The following is an 18,251-nucleotide window of genomic DNA, read 5'->3' as shown; positions in this document are numbered from 1 at the left end:
AAACCCAGCAGGTATCTTTGGAATGGCCTGATTTTTTGCAATAATCACAAAATGGCCTTTCGTTTTGTCTCATCTCAGATCCTGTGGGAGGCCCACGGGTTACAAGGGCTGAAGCCTCAGGCCCAGATGCAATTTTCTCCTTCAACATCACCTTCCTCCTACTTTCTTCACGCCGAATTTCGGAGAATACCTCCCGAATGGAAGGTAATGGCCGACGACCCAAGACTCAGCTCCTCACATCGTCGAGCTCTATGTTGAGTCCAGCCAGAAACTCGTACACCCTCTCATTCTCCATCCTCTTCTTGAATTGCACACTATCACTCGTGCACTCCCAAGATTCTTCACAGCTGAGGTCCAGTTCCTACCATAAACCTAGCATCTCCGTGTAGTATTCCGTCACCTCTCTTTCTCCCTGCTTCATCTGCCACATTCAAGTCTTTATCTTGAAGATTTGAGAGGCATTCTCGACGTTGGAGTAGGTTTCACAAACAGCTTCCCATACATCTTTCACTGTCGGCAGGAACATGTATGTTTTGACAATTGCTGATCACATGGAGTTGATCAAGTAGGAGGTGGTGAGGGAATTTTTAGACTGCCATTTCTGGAAGGCTGCTACCTCCTTGGAAGGTGGTTGTTTGATCTCGCCGGTAAGGAAGCCCAGTTTGCCTTTGCCGTCGATGACCAACTAGATGGATTGGGCCCATTCTCGGTAGTTCTTCCCATTCAATTTTTCTACGATAAGATAAATTGAAGAATTTTCAAACCCGTCAGTCGAACCCATGGAGGGGATTATCTATGATTCTCCCTCCTGAGTTACCGACTGGGTAGACTCATGACTGATGGCCATTGCTTGCTAGGGTTTTCAGAGTGACCTAGGCTCTGATACCATGAAGACGATGAGAATATGGAAATTGAATCAAAACTTTTTATTCAATTAGTCTTAAAATCCTTTACATACTTGGTCCCTATTTAACATATACATAGAGAACAAATATGGAAACATAAAATTAAACCCAAATAATCAGCCTAAAGATTCCAAATATTGGATCTCATTATGGCTTCAATCTCAATCTCTTACCACAATCTCCTCCAAATCCTCTTCAAATCATTCAAGATTTCAACACTAAGCTTGGGCAAAGGGAAGAAAATTGATCTCGAACCATTAAATTGAGGAACCCTCTAAGCTCATTCTTTCCATGGAACACTTTCTAGTAAAAAAAAATAATTATTGCCCTCCAAAATTTCCATGACAGCTAAAAGTTCCTCACAAGATAATTTTTTTTATTTTGAACTTTTATTCAATGCCATATATGCCTCTTCTTTATTACTTGGTGCCATTTATATTCTTCAAGAAGAGGGCTCTTTTGTGAATCAATTGAGCACTACTTCTTTGTTGTTTTGTCGTTTGTGATATATGGAGTGTTTTTTTCCCTTTTTTGTCATCCGGTGGTAATGCCAGCTATAGTATTGGATGTTCTATTGTCTTGAGGTCGGGCTTGTTTTACTAATGGCACAAGTGAATTTTTGAGTTACTATTCATTTCCTATTGTGTAATATTTGGAGGGAGAGAAATAAGAGAGCTTTAAAAAATCCTGAAAGCTTTGTTCATCTCAGTTGTAGTGTCAGTGGCATTTTTGCGTATGGTTTGCCCCCTTGAAGTACAAAAAATAAAAAGAAAAAGAAAATGACCCCTGAATAGTGTCTCTGATACCAACTTGCAAGAAGAGAGGAGACTGCTACCTGAGACAAGAAGTGGTACTAGAGATGAAGAAACCAGCAAGGTTTCTAGAGTAACTGATTGAGAGGAACATAGTACGGCAAAGGCTTCTGGCAGAGGATAATTGGCTAAGTGAGAGAGCAACACAAAAGGGAGTTTGTTGTTCTAATGAGATCTCAAAAAGTGTTTTGGGCGTGTCCATTTGCTACCTGAATTGTAATAAAAGCTGGCATGATTGAAATGAGAAAGTATGGAAAGAATTGTGAACTTTTTCTCTTCTCCATTTTTCTCTCCAATTCTCTTTTTCCTTTATCAAGTTGCTGGGGTGATCACTGCCCTACATTGAGTCCATCAGTCTCCTATCCCCTAATTTGCTCTTATCTCTTTGTTTCCTTGCTTTCATAACATTTTGCTTTTACTTCCGTGAACTCCCAATTAAGATCCCTCTTTTGAAGTCTCTATCTTTGACTATTAATTACTGAAACTAATTGGCGATGCAGCTATAGCTGAGAAAAGATGTATTTAGTTCTAGAATATGCATGAATCTGGTGGATATAATATTATAATGTTTCTGGTCATTCAATTCTACAAATGGAGTTTGTTTTAACTACCACCACTACTGAAGAACAAGGACTTTCTGAGTGACCATTTTCTTTTTCTGTGTTAAATCTTCCAAACCGCAATAGGCAGCAAGCCTTCCTTTACATCAGCCTTGTTTTGTTCCATTTTGTTTGCAAAAGCAAGATGCTTCTTATTGGTGCCAAAACAACACAAACAAAAGAGAATAATGTAGAAAGGCTACTGGAATACACTATAACAGTAACAGATCAAGAAGTCAAATAAATTTCACTAGTACAATTTTTTGAGCAGAATTTATTTATAAAACACCAATCACCAAAGGGAGAGAAAAGACGTGGAACAATCCCCAACATGGAATCATGCAATTCATAGCTTTCAAATGTTATGCAATAGGAATTCTCTACAATTACCAAAGCCTCATACACATGCACACTTAATTTTAGTTCATTTAAACATAATAGATCTTCCATATGATGGCTAGAAGCTAAACGCTAGCAGAGCTACATTTGAGAAATCTATAGCAATTGAAGCAAGCACCTATTTGCAAATGAAAACTACGCCAAAAAAACTACCCCCAAAAATGAAATGAACTTGAAGCTTCCGATGGAGGCATTCAAGTTGCTTGAGGTTATAAGGCAGAATGGGAAGTACAACCCCCCAAAAATGACCAACTAAATTCATCAAATTGAACAGTGAGTAATGCACATTCTGAAAAAGGAAATAAACATATATACACACATATATAGCAACTATACAGTATCAGCTAAAAAATATTTTATAACCTCACGTGATCAAGAATAATTGTTTTCCTTTTAACATACCTGCAACTTCAGAATCTTCAAATCAGCTTCAATGCGCCTCACCTTTTTCTCAAAATCAGCATCCTTTCCTGCCAAAATTAAACAACTGTCACCCTCTTCCAACAGGAAAATAGAGCAACAATATATATATATATATAAAAGAGAGAGAGAGAGAGAGAGAAAACATAAGGTATAAACATCACTGGGTATTTGAGTACAGATGTTTAAACCCAAAACAGTTTGGTGCTACATGGACTCCCTCTTGTGTGTGTGTTTTCATTGGATGGAACAACTGTAAAGATAACGCATACATGACCATCCTCCATTCTCCAATTAGACACTTTGATACTTTTGCTTTTATTATGTTGGAAGTGTTAGGTTTGAATAGCAATGGCACTAACACCAAGAGGGGGGTGAATTGAGTCGTTTTTAAAAATTTGATTGAACTTGAAAATCTTTTTGATGAAAAACGAGATTTTAGAGCAAGTGAGATTATTGAAATGTTTGGAATAATAAATGAAAGAAAAAGCACAAGCAAAAAAGATACACAACGATATATAATAGTTCAGCTTAAACCAAACCTAATCCACTACATTAGCTTCTCACTAAGAATTTTTCAATCAATCCACCAAAAACCTCATATCTCTCCGAATAGGCCCTCTAGTAACAAGCTAGGAAATTACAACCTCTTGCTTAGACAAGCAAGCCCTCTAGCAACAAGTTAGGTATTTCAACCACTTACTTCAATAAGCAAGTCCTCAAGCACAACAAGTTAGGAATCAAAATCCCCCTACAAGCAATGTAGGCCCTCTAGCAAAACAAGTTAGGAAAAATACAAAGAGAAACAAGATAAGAGAGGATCTGAGAAACAATATTCTCAGTTACAAATTCTCTCAAAAATAAAGACAAGACTTGATAATGAATTTACAAAATAAATACAATGCCTTGAAAAGAGAACGAATTTACCAATGAAGCACAACAATGATCTTAGCACTTGGGAGCTTGTAATGTAATCTCTTGATTGATTTGAATCACTCATTTGACTTGTATTTATAGTGCCTTAAGAGCCTATTCACGAATCTTGCAGTTGGTAGTGGAAAAGCCACTTTGGGTGAGTGGAAAAACTAGTCGTTGGGGGTATCTGCAACACAAACGGTCGACAGATGCAAGGCATCGGTCGACAGATGAGTGAAAATTCAAAATCTGGTCGACAGATCATTTGAGACTGTCGACAGTTCCTTGTGCAAGCATTATGCCGGTCGACAGATGCCTATCGACAGATGGCTTGCACACTATCGAAATACCAAGAAATGACATTTTGTCGGTCGAAAAATGCACGAGCATCAGTCGACAGATGGGAGACAGTTGGTCAACAGATTATATATAGATTTGCTTGATGAAACAATTCATAGTATTGTATACATTACAACTTATTTACATTTGAATTTTGGTCGACAGATGGGAGACAATTGGTCTTAGTACACAACGATACAAGAAAGTATCCCCCATTTAAATTCAATAAAAATATCTAAAAAATCAGAATCCATAACAATAAGAAGATAGAATTTTGGTTCTAGTACAAATTCGAGATTTAGAAAATTTTACCACTCCCAAAATACATTACCTTCCATTTTTTGAAAAATTCATTAAAAAACATTTTAACAACAATGAATATTAGCTATCAAAATATCGAGAGATAGTTTTTCAAAATAAAAACATTTTCTTATATGTCTCATTATAATGTACTAAACTTCCAGACTTAGAGAAAATTATAGATCATTCAATTTTCATTTTCACAGAGGTACTTGAAATTGATTTTTGTTGAAAACCATAAACTTGATTCATGACTTGAGGATCAAAACCAAATGTTGTTTTTCATCATCAAAACTAAACACAAGTATAAAACATCAGGAAGAAAAATGATTGCACATTCAACAAGAAGCAAAAGTTTGAAGTCCACCAAATGGAGAGGAAACAAAGTCTCATGCTTCCTCAAAATTCCATTTAATTTCCAGTGGATTTCTGAACAATAAATCTTACGATAGAATTTCACAATACATAATATATTTAAATATTCTCTAAATATTCATATAAGCTATATACCTTTAAGATGTTGTATGTAACTCAATATATAGGATCAAAGTTTTAAGCAGAGCCAAGACCCACATCTTTAGGAAACAAGAAGAGAACAAAATTTGGAGCTATCAATAAGAAAAGAAATAATAAATATACTGTTGACAAAAGTGCTTGAAAATCAAGAGGATCTTACAAGTGAAACATCTCAATGACCCAAAAGAACAGAAAACTACTTGATGTTCCTTCTGTTATAAAAGGCACCATTCCTAGCTTCCATAATTGAGTATGACAACATTGACAAGAATACTAACAAGGTCACTGATGAGGAGAATGCCCTAGGGCTCATAATTACCTCAATACCCCGGGAAAATAGCCGATAAAAGCAAAGACACGTGCTCGCCAGAGAACCAAGCCAAGGTCGCCATTTAGCCCAAGTCCGGGATGGACACGTGGCAGATACATCTTAACTAGCCGATTAGGAATCTTAGCCTTTTGCTCAATGAGGATTCCCCGGATTCCTCGCCTCAATCATCATTTCGAAGATCATGGCGGGAGGGATTACCCCGAGCCCCTCGGAAACCGATTACCGTATCCATTCCATCAAGATCATAGTTATGCAAAGGATCAGATTCGGATCCCGAAAGTTTCAAAAAGGGATTTCTTATCTTGACAAGAGGATAAAAGAAAGCAACTAAGACAAGTAAGGGGATCTTTTTTTTTTCTTGAGTTTTCAATTACATACTTTAATTTTGATAACCCGATGAACTAACTTGAACGCCGGAGTGATCACGGGAAAGCGAGTCCCCGACTCCGTTTGTAGTTATTTGGTCCGTGACAGAAGAGAGTGATCAGCTCCACATCATCATTTGGCGCCCACCGTGGGGCTGAGGCGTTTTTTTTTTTTTTTTTTTTTTTCTTTCTATCTGCCCAGTACAATTTTCTTGACGTTTAAGTCGTCTCAATTTTTGATGGAAACAAGGAGACACCAATCTCAGGCTGTTGGTGGTAACCCTGCCCCAGAACCGAACCAGAACAATCCTCCGAGGAGCAAGCAAGGGAGGGAGCATAGCCCGGATAATCCTCCTCCCCCTCTAGATCGTATTGCACTTTTGGAGAATCAAGTTCAGCGTCTAACGGAGCTACTCACCGGCTTCCTGGACCAATAGCACTAGTAGCAAGCCCATTATTCTCATGTAGGGGGAAGGCAAGAGCCCCCTTCTTGACGAAGGATCTTGCCAACGTGAGGCGGAGCCTCAAGGACGGGGACAGGAAGATGGGCCCGAGGAAGCCAAAGAATCTTCTAGTATGTCGTATGCGCAGCAGCAAGAAAAAGGCTACATCAGTTGGAGAAGGAGATTGCAGCATTAAAACCGAAGCAGGGAGAGTCCCGTGGCATGGCTACGAGCCAGCCTCTTAGTCCGGAGATTATGGCAGCGGTGTCGCCCAAGCATCTTCGCATTTCGACTATCAAGCCTTATGCGGGCACTACTAATCCAATGGATCACCTGGATCTCTTCACCTCTCATATGATGGTGTAGGACGCGTCTGATGCAATGTGGTGTAGAGTCTTCCTAGCTACACTGGAAGGGCATGCGCGCGGCTGGTACTCAAATCTGGCCCATCACTCGATAGCCAACTTTGCACAGCTTCGGAATAGTTTTTTGCCCCACTTTGCGCCTCTTCGAAGGCATCGGAGATCTACTATGGCTCTCGTCACCCTGAAGTAGAACCAAGGCGAGTCCTTGAAGGATTTCGTCTCAAGATTTAATATGGAAGCCTTGAGCATTGAGAACTTCAACCAGAGTGTCACAATGGTGGCATTTCAGAATGCCCTGAGGCCTAGCCCTTTTGCTCAGTCATTGGCCAAAACTCCCCCGCTTACATTTACAGATATTCTTGGTTGGGCAAGGAAGTATTTCAACGCTGAAGAGGTTATGCAGGCAAAAAGAGTTGAATACACCGAGAAGGAGGAGAAAAAGAAACATTCCGAAGAGCATAAAAGTGAGGGCGGGAGGGAGGATCGCAAAGAGAAGTCCCATCCTCAGTGGGAATCGAGTGGGTTCAGTCTCCTGAATGCTCCTAGAGCGGAGATCCTTGCTACTATTGAGGGCAAGGACTATCTGAAGAAACTGTTGCCTATGAGGGCACCATCCGATAAGAGGAACAGAAATAAATATTGTCGCTTTCATCAGGATCATGGCCACGATAAGGAGGAATGTCATCAATTAAAAGAAGAAATTCAACAGCTCATTAATCGGGGTTTCCTTAGGAGTTTTGTAGCTAGGGAAGCGGATCCCCGAAAGGGGCAAGAGCAGCGTTCACGAAGTCCTCCTCCCAGGCGGGACCAAGCTAATGAGCGAGATCGCGTTCGGAATTCACCCCGAAGGGAGAGGCCGCCGCAAGCGGAAAATCATTCACAGCCCCCAGTTTTCTATACCCTCGCAGCGGGGGAAGTTTCGAGCGCAAAGTGCGAGGAGGATTCTGTAACGGGCCAAACTTCGGGGGTAAAGAGGTCGAGGAGAGGGAAGACGATCTCCTTTTCAGATAACGACCTCCCGAGGTATCCTAACCAAAATGACCCGCTGGTGATAACAGCTAAGCTTAGAAGCAGATCCTAGTAGATCCAGGTAGTTCTTCAGAGATTTTGTATAGACAAGCCTTCTTGGGCATGGGATACTAGATGGAGCAGTTGAGGTCAGCCCGTGTCCCCTTAGTAGGATTTGACGACGAAGTAGTGTATTCTGATGGAGTCATTCAACTTCTACTGATCCTAGGAAAGGGTTCCCGAACCTCCCAGGTCATGCTGGACATCTTGGTGGCAGACGTGCCTGCAGCTTATAACATGATATTGGGAAGGTTAGGCCTTAACGCTCTTCAGGCTATTCCTAGCACCTATCACATGGTGGTGAAGTTCCCCACGGCTAATGGGGTAGGAGAAGTGCAAGGAGATTTGCGTTCGGCCAAAGAATGTTATATGGCATCCATAAGCGTGACGCGGGGTGCCGAGACCCCGCGAATAAAGATAAAGGAGAATCCAGCGCATGGAGAAACTTCTAGTCATAAAAAGGACTTGGAAGGAGAAAAAGCAGGGGACTTCCACTAGCCGTTAGTTTCTTATTGGAGGGGCTGGAGGATCCGAAGATGGCAGAGCCAATGGATAAGCTCAATGAGGTACCTCTGAAGGAGGACCATCCCGACCAGTGTATAAAGATAAGTGCTGAGCTGAAGGACCCCATAAGAGGTCAAATCTTAGCCCTTCTGCGGCAGTATGATGATGTTTTTGCATGGACAGCTCAAGACATGCCGGGGGTTGACCCGAAGGTCATGACGCATAGGTTGAAATACGTCCGAGTTTCTTTCTTGTCTACATTCCTCTCCATGGGTTATTGATTCCGGAGCCTTCGATCATATGACTAGTTCTCCTTATTTATTTAATACCTATTCTCCTAGCTCTGGAAATGAAAAAACCAGAATTGCCGATGGTAATTTTTCATCTATTGCAGGAAAAGGCCTTATTCAACTAACCGAAAAAATTAATCTCCATTCTATTCTTCATGTTCCTAACTCGGCTTGCAATCTTTTGTCAGTTAGTAAACTTTGCAAAGACTCTAATTGTCGTGTTATTTTCTTTGAATCCTATTGTAAATTTCAGGACCAGAACTTGGGGAAGATGATTGGGCGTGCTAAGATGATTGAAGGTCTTTACTACTTTGATGAAAAGTCTTCTGGTAATAAAAAAGCTCAGGGCTTTAGTAGTACTAGTTCAATTCATGTTCAAGACACAATTATGCTATGGCATCTTAGACTAGGACATCCTAGTTTTACCTATATGAAACGTTTATTTCTTGAATTATTTAAAGGAATGGATTGTTCTTCTTTTCAATGTGAAAGTTGCATCTTGGCAAAAAATCATCGTTCTACATATTTACCAAAACCCTACCAAGCATCCAAACATTTTTATATAATTCATAGTGATGTTTGGGGCCCATCTAAAATTTCTACTCTATCCCGAAAAAAATGGAATGTTACATTTATAGATGATCATACCCGTTTGTGTTGGGTTTATTTGTTGCACAAAAAATCTGAAGTGGAAACTTTATTCAAAAACTTTTACACTATGATTGAAAACCACTTTCAAACCAAAATTGGCATTTTACACTCTGACAATGACACCAAGTATTTCAATGAGCACTTGGGGGATTTTTTGAAAACCAAAGGTATTCACCACCAAACTACTTGTCAGTATACTCCTCAACAAAATGGCATTGCTGAACGTAAAAATCAACATTTACTCGAAGTAGCACGTGCCATCATGTTTTCTATGCATGTTCCAAAATATTTATAGGGTCAAACTGTTTTAACAGCGTCCTATTTGATAAATAGGATGCCTACTAAAGTATTAAAATACCAAACACCCCTTGAGTGCCTCAAAGACATTTTTCCCAACACTCGATTACATTCGGACCTTCTCATCAAAGTTTTTAGATGTACTATGTATGCTCATATACCTACTCAATTTCGCTCAAAACTTAATCCTAGGGCTGTCAAAACGTTTGGGCGTGAGCGTAACCCTTCATAGCGACGCGCTACACTGCCCGCGTGTAGTGTCAAGTGAGCTAGGGCCGCTGCATCAGCGCCCAGATGTAGTGACAAATGAGCAAGGGTTCCCGCATTTGCTTGGACGGATGTGAGTAAAGAAGTTAGTCCAACATCAAAATCAAAATCAAAACCAAAAACAAAATCAAAATCAAAACCAAAACCAAAAACAAAATCAAATTCAAATTCAAAGTCAAAGCCAAAAACAAAATCATAGATTAAGGATTGGGTCATGGAACATAGGAACATTAACAGGCAAAGCTATGGAAGTGGTAGATGTGATGATTAGGAGAAAGATTAATATTATGTGCTTTCAAGAGACGAGATGGGTAGGGAAAAAAGCAAAAACTTTGTCTGAAAATGGATATAAAATATGGTACATAGGAAATGATCGAGCAAAAAATGGAGTGGGGATCATTATGGATAAAAGCTTAGTAGATGAGGTAGTGGATGTAAAGAGAATAGAAGATAGGATTATTATGGTGAAGGTTATTCTAGGAAGAATGACTATGAATATCTTTAGTACATATGCACCACAGGCGGGGTTAGGTGAGGAGATAAAAGTAAAATTCTGGGAGGATCTAGAGGGACTCATACAAATGATACCAAGAGGAGAGAAAGTGATTATAGGAGGTGACTTAAATGGTCACGTGGGTAGAGACGGAAACGGCTATAGAGAGGTACATGGAGGGTATGGATTCGAGGAAATTAATAATGAGGGTAAGTCTATTCTAGATTTTGCAATGGCATATGGGCTCATCATAACCAATACTAGGTTCAAAAAACGGGACGAACACTTAATCACATATAAAAATGTCACATCAAGCACCCAAATAGATTACTTCCTCATGAGACAAGAGGACCGGGTATGTTGTAGGGATTGTAAGGTGATACCAGGAGAGTGTTTGACTACTCAACATAGACTTCTAGTACCTGACGTCCAAGTAAGAAATTTGAAAAGAAAAAATCACATAAAACAAAATCCAAGAATCAAGTGGTGGGATTTAAAAGGGGAAAAACAACTAATCTTCAAAGAAAAATTAAGAGGTAGAAGAGAATGGAATGGAGAAGGACGGACAAACCAAATGTGGAGAGAAATGGCTAATGCCCTGAGAAACACAGCAAAGGTAGTGCTTGTAGAGACAAATGGTAGAGCCCCAAACCTTAAGGAGTCTTGGTGGTGGAATGAAGAAGTGCAATTGAAAATTAAAAATAAGAAAAATTGCTATAAGGCTATATATCAGTGCAACAATGAAGAAAATCAAAAAAATTATAAAGAATCAAAAAAGGCAGCAAAAAAAGCTGTTAGTGAAGCAAGATCAAAAGCATACGAGAATCTATATAAACGACTTGATACAAAAGATGGAGAAAGAGATATATATAAATTAGCTAAAGCAAGAGAAAGAAAAACAAGGGATTTAAATCAAGTGAAATGCATAAAAGATGAAAATCAAAATGTATTAGTGAATGAGGGAGTGATTAAGGAGAGATGGAAGGAGTATTTCACAAAATTATTCAATGATGATGGCGACACAAGAGTTAGGTTGGGACATCAGGGTAACTCCGAAGGGAACGTGAGCTATACATTTTATCGACGCATAAGTCCAAATGAAATAAGACAAGCATTAAAATGATTAAAAATCATAAGGCAGTGGGACCGGATAATATACCAATAGAAGCATGGAAATGCATGGGAGAAGAGGGTATCTCCTGGCTAACGAAATTATTTAACGCGATTCTTAAATCAAAAAAGATGCCAGATGAGTGGAGGAATAGTACTTTGGTCCCTATATATAAGAACAAAGGAGATGTTCAAAACTGTGAAAATTACAGAGGAATTAAGTTAATTAGCCATACCATGAAACTCTGGGAGAGAGTAATAGAGCAGAGGCTCAGAAAAGAAACAGAGGTCTCAGAAAATCAGTTTGGTTTCATGCCCGGTAGGTTAACAATGGAAGCTATATACCTACTGAGGCGCCTAATGGAAAAGTATCGGGATCATCAGAAGGACCTACATATGGTGTTTATAGATCTAGAAAAGGCCTATGATAGGGTCCCTAGAGAAGTATTATGGAAGGTTTTAGAGAAGAAAGGAGTCCGAATAGCCTATATACAAACCCTTAAGGACATGTATCATGGTGCAGAGACAAGGGTCAGAACATGCAGAGGGAATACTGAACCGTTTAAAATTACAATAGGATTGCATCAAGGTTCTGCACTAAGTCCATACTTATTTGCTTTAGTAATGGATAAACTCACTAAAGATATTCAGACAGATGTGCCATGGTGTATGCCATTTGCAGACGACATAGTGTTGGTGGATAAAACAAAAGAAGGAGTGAACACTAAGCTTGAGTTATGGAGAAACAATTTAGAATCTAAGGGATTTAAATTAAGCAGAAAGAAAACAGAATGTATGGAATGTAAATTTAGTAAGAATGCAAGAGTGGAGAATGTTATAATAAAATTGGAAGACCAAATCTTACAAAGAAAAGACCATTTTCGATATTTGGGATCAATGATTCAAAAAGATGGAGAAATTCACGAGGATGTCACACATAGAATTAAGGCAGGTTGGCTAAAATGAAGAAATGCATCGGTGGTGTTATGTGATGATAAAATCCCATTAAAATTGAAAGAAAAATTCTATAGGACAGCTATAAGACCAGTTTTGTTGTACGGTTCAGAATGTTGGGCAGTCAAATACCAACATGAGCAAAAGACGAGTGTAGCGGAGATGAGGATGTTAAGATGGATGTGCGGCCATACAAGAAAAGATAAAATTAAAAATGAAGTTATTCGTAATAAGATAGGAGTAGTGCCAATAGAGGAGAAGATGAGAGAAACTAGACTAAGATGGTTTGGTCATGTAAGAAGGAGACCAAGAGACGCTCCTATGAGGAGAGTTGATGAAATGGAATAATTAATCAAAAAAACAGGTAGAGGCAGACCTAAGAAGACTTTGAGGGAGACATTAAAGTTTGATATGAAGTGTATGGATCTCAACGAAGATATGACAAAAGATAGAAATACATGGAAGTCTAGAATTCATGTAGCTGACCCCACATAGTGGGATAAAGGCTGGATATGTTGTTGTTGTACCTCTCATAAAAAAGGCTATATGCGTTATGATCCTCTCACAAAAAAGACTCACGTGAGTATGGATGTCTCATTTGTTGAAAACAAACCCTATTTTACCAAAAATTCCCTTCAGGGGGAAAACCATGAAGCTGAAGACAATTTTTGGGATGTTTCTGTCCCCCTTCCAAATGCAATTTGTCCTACTCAAGAATCACATGTTTCTGATAATGGTCACCTAAGAGATTCTGGTTCTTTGATGCCAAGCAAAGAGGTTTCTCGGGCAGAGGGAGAATTACTACAAACTAATCATAATGATCTAAATTCTGAGCTTCAATTTTATACCAGGAAGAGATTTCATCAAAAGAACAAAGACTTGAATGTCAATTCTACACAAAACCAGTCTGAAAACCTGATAAATGGCACTGTAAGTTCAAGAACTCCTACTTCAACTTCTAGTCCACCTCCCTCTACTTTACCTAATAGTTCCAAAATTGATTCTTCAACTGTTTCCACTCATTTACCTACTATTTCTTATCTCGATATTCCTATAGCAATTAGGAGAGGTGTCAGAAGTTGCACTAAATATCCTATTGCTAAATACCTCTCTTACCACAAATTATCTAAGAATCATAAGGCTTTCACATCTAGGATTTCACACTTGTTTGTGCCAAGGAATATACAGGAAGCTTTGGATGATCCAAACTGGAAATTAGCAGTCATAGAGGAGATGAATGCTCTAAGGAGAAGTGGTACTTGGGAGATAATTAACTTGCCCAAAGACAAAAAAATAGTAGGGTGTAAATGGGTGTTTACAATAAAATGTAAGGCTGACGGGAGTGTTAACAGGTACAAAGCCAGACTGGTGGCTAAAGGCTTCACCCAGACTTATGGGATTGATTATCAGGAAATCTTTACTCCTGTGGCAAAAATAAACTCTATCAGAGTCATGTTGTCTCTTGCAGTAAATTCAAATTGGCCTCTACACCAACTTGATGTCAAAAATGCGTTTCTTAACGGTGTTCTTGAAGATGAGGTCTTTATGAGTTTACCTCTTGGATTCGAAAATAAACTTGGGAGTGACGAAGTATGTAGACTGAAGAAATCCCTGTATGGTCTCAAACAGTCTCCAAGAGCATGGTTCGAACAGTTTGGAAAGGCAGTTACCAGTTATGGCTTTCTACAAAGTCAGGCAGATCACACTATATTTTTAAACACTCAAAGGACGGTAAAGTTGCAATTTTGATTGTTTATGTTAATGACATTATTTTAACTGGTAATAATGAGACAGAGTTAGCAGTCCTCAAGCAGAAACTTGCAAATGAGTTCCAAATCAAGGACTTGGGAATCTTAAAATACTTCCTTGGAATGGAGTTTGCAAGATCCAAAGAAGGCATCTTTGTCAATCAGAGAAAATATGTTCTTGACCTTCTTGGAGAAACAGGATTACTCAGCTGCAAGGTGTTAGAAACTCCCATTGAGCCTAATGTGAAACTATATGCTGTCAAAGCTGAAGAGGTAAAGGACAGGGAACAATATCAGAGACTTGTGGGAAGATTAATCTACCTGTCTCATACACGACCCAACATTGCTTTTGTAGTGAGTGTGGTGAGTCAATTTATGCACTTACCAGGGCCAGAGCATTTTGAAGCAGTCTACAGAATCCTAAGATATCTGAAAGGGACTCCTGGAAGAGGCTTACTATTCAAGAAACATGGCCACCTACAAGTTGAGATCTACACTGATGCAGATTGGGCAGGGAGTGTTAATGATAGGAGATCTACTTCAGGCTACTGTTCGTTTGTTGGGAGAAACCTTGTCACCTGGCAAAGCAAAAAACAAAATGTGGTAGCTAGAAGTAGTGCAGAAACAGAATTCAGAGCTGTTGCTCATGGAATCTGTGAGGGGATGTGGATCAAAAGGATTCTTGAAGAGCTGAAATTTCCTCAATCAAAACCTATAAAAGTCTATTGTGACAACAAGGTTGTCATCTCTATTGCTCATAATCCGGTGTTGCATGATCGTACGAAACATATAGAAGTAGACAAACATTTCATCAAGGAGAAGCTTGATGCTGGAATAATATGTATACTATACCTTCCAACAACTGAACAAATTGCTGATGTTCTAACTAAGGGTCTTCACAAGAAGCAATTTGATAAACTTATTGGCAAGCTAGTTATAGAAGACATCTACAAGCCAGCTTGAGGGGGAGTACTGGAAATATGCTAAAATCAAGGAAGATTTGTCCTTGATCCTAGAATATTCTAGAATTTAAGTTTTATGTAAATAATATATAAATATAGTAAGTCAAGGATGTAGTTCAGGATGTTGTCCATATTTAGATTATTTCCTTCCTTTTTTGTTTAAAATCCTCTCCTTAAAAGAGGATGCTGTTCTTGCTCATTTGTATCAATTAAAACAAATTGTCTTTTGATTATTTCTAAGAATATATATAATATATATTTATTTATTTAATATATTATATACACAAATAATATTTATATTGACTAATGCATTTTTTTATAAGTATTTTAACTAATGCATTACAAATATATAAAATATTTAACATTTATAAAGTAATTAACAAATAAAAATAAAACCTAATCTTAAATTATTTTATTTTTATCAATCAAATAATTATATCCAATAAGTTTGAAGTTAATTTGTAACTTTATGCAAGAAGGTAACTTTATTAGTGTTTGTCTTTATTAATTGTGAAGTTATCAAAAAATTTTATGAATACTATTTGCAAGAGTTTGTCTTTGTTTGTTAGTATGAATCAAACTAAAAAAACCATGATTAAAACCGAAACCGAATGGTTTGGTTATGGTTTTTAATTTTTAAAACCAATGAGTAATGATTTGATTTTGGTTTTAATAGTTTAAGTTTGGTTTGGTTATGGTTTTGATAAAAAACGAAACCAAACCGAACCATTGCCAACCCTAATTACAGACTGTTAGGGATTTGATTTAGTTTATTCTTTCCATTCTTTGTTTCCTAATTTTAGTAGACTTAATTATAGGTAATTAGGTTTAGGTAATTTCCTACTTCAGAGATCAGTTTCCTATTCTATTCTTCATCTACCAACCGTATATATTTGGGGAATGCTACCCTAAGAGAATTGATTGGATTACTAATTCACTTTTGAACATTTATTAGAATAAAATATTGGCAATGTTTCTGTCATTTTTAAAGAGATTGCAGTTCCATCTCTTTCTTCAACAAGCATCAGTTTTCAACATATATTTCTCCGGATACAACTTAAAATTAGCTAAAGATTAAAAGTCACCACGAAAGGCAACTTATGAAGTTCTTTGATAGAAATCTGTTTGAAAAAGGTTTAAAAGAGTAGTGCCAAATTCCTCTAAAACTTCAACAACACTAACAACATATTGAATTAAATACAAAAACAAATTCCTCTACAGCAAGCACCACATAAAATTCTCAAGTACCTATGAGACCACCTCTAATAATTGGGTAAGTTACCATGTTAGCAAATGAGCCCAACTATCTCTATCAAACTTTCTAATTCTCCCTATTGCATGCATCACGTGATTTCATATAGGCAAACTAAAGTTATGGTTCACTAACACACACAGAACAAGAGCGTATTGATAAGTGCCTTTTATACACTTATTTTGCTTTATAAACTTAGCATTTATACATTCAATGAGCATGATTTCTACTTGATTTGGTTCTATATATGGTTATGTAGATGTGGAGCATGTGTTAAAGCGGACATGGAGCAAAAAGAGTGATTTTTGGTGCATGATGGGAGTGAAATGAAGCTTGGAGGCATGGTCGGGTTTCGAATTAAAAAGAAGCAAAAGAGTATCGAAAACAAGAAGTTGAAGATGATAAAGCAAGAGGCCAAAGAAGAAGGCTAGCGGGCTTATAGCGGTATGCATACCGCTGTAGCACCGCTATAAGACTTAGTTTCTGGAGCTCACGGTCTTACAGCGGTATAGTATGCATACCGCTGTAGGACCGCTTTAGGAATTATTTTCTGGAGCTCATGGGTCTGCAGCAACAAGCATACCGCGGTAGGACCACGGTAGGGTTCAAAGCTTCGTGACAAGGCCGTTTTAAGCCCGTTTTAATCCAAATAAAAGGGAAATAGACTCCTTCAAGGTGAAGGACTTTGATAACCTAAAGAGGGCTATATAAAGGCTTATTTTTGGGAGATTAAGGAGCTTTTGGAAGGAGGAGAAGACGGCAAGTTGAGGCAAAAAGAGGAGATTTTCTTGAAGATCTTCAGTTTTGGTTTTATTTTTCTGTTCTTTATTCTTTGCAACATCATGAACTCCATTTTTATTACTTTTTCGTTGGTTGAAACTATGTTAGGCTAAGTACTTTGTGGCTAGGGTGATTGATGAAACCTAGTTCAATGATGGTTTAATTAAGAGTATTTGGGTTTTATTTTATTCTTGTCTTTTGAGTTGATCGTTTGTTATGCACTAATTCCGTTTTGATGCTTGGCCGCCATTAGAATGTGTTTGTGATTTATATTGCTTTCGAGAGATTCAATATAGATTAGCACTTGATAATAAATGACATAAGGTTCGATAATAGGTAGAGATACCGTTATGCCTTGTGAAATCTTATTTTGATGATCATTGTGGATAAATGCATGTTTTTATATTTGCAGATTAATTAGAGATAATTAATCTCATATGTGAGCATAGATTCGATTGACCATCGAGAGAGGCTTTTGATTAACTTAGGATCATCGATTTTCAGCTCAAAACAAGAATTATAAAACTCAATCACTGAGAGATTAAACCAAATATAGAACTACGGTAGATTCATAAACTCTAGCGCATTAGATTTCCATATTTAAAACCTAAAGAATTATTTTGTGTTTTCCTTTGGTGAGTTAGTTTTAATTTATATAAAACTTCTATTGAGTATTCTTTGAATTGTGTGTGGCTTATTAAAGTTAATAGTGGTTAAAGTAGGGACCAAAAACCAATCCTCGTGGGAACGATACTTGATTCATCATTATATTACTTGTTACGATTCCGTACACTTGCGGGAAGAAAAAGTCTAACACGTATAACAAATATTATTGATGGGAAACAAACATATATGCAAGACTTGATCCTAGGATCTCCTAAAACCAGACCTCTGATACCATGTTAAATTACTACTTTTGCTAAAACCTTAAACTGTCAGAAAAGGAGACCAAAAATACTGATGCAATCCTAGGTTAATAAGCATGCACAGTAAAGATTATTAGGATGATTAAATTAGAAAGCAGTAATTTTTCAAGTTGTGCATCTCTCTAGGCTTTTCCAATTTTTTTTTAATCACTGTCTAAGTCTTATAAGTCTTATAGCAATAGTTTCCAGGGTTGGAGACTGGATACCCTCCACTCTATGCTTTTGTGGGCATCCTATGAC

General features: G+C 37.9%; 1 protein-coding gene across 1 annotated transcript in view; it reads right to left on the bottom strand.

Moving 5' to 3' along the window:
- LOC127811517 (nuclear pore complex protein NUP133) overlaps positions 1–18,251 on the bottom strand; it is a 65,803-nt gene that overhangs the window by 8,079 nt on the left and 39,473 nt on the right. Inside the window, exon 7 of the mRNA XM_052351447.1 lies at positions 3,118–3,185. Coding sequence (XP_052207407.1) covers positions 3,118–3,185 — 68 coding nt within the window. The remainder of the gene's footprint in view (positions 1–3,117; positions 3,186–18,251) is intronic.

Source organism: Diospyros lotus, chromosome 10, assembly GCF_014633365.1.
Source record: "Diospyros lotus cultivar Yz01 chromosome 10, ASM1463336v1, whole genome shotgun sequence".
In the NCBI taxonomy this organism is placed as follows: Eukaryota; Viridiplantae; Streptophyta; class Magnoliopsida; order Ericales; family Ebenaceae; genus Diospyros; species Diospyros lotus.
The sequence above is the reverse complement of the archived record's forward strand: the minus strand, read 5'-3'. Positions and strand labels throughout refer to the sequence as shown.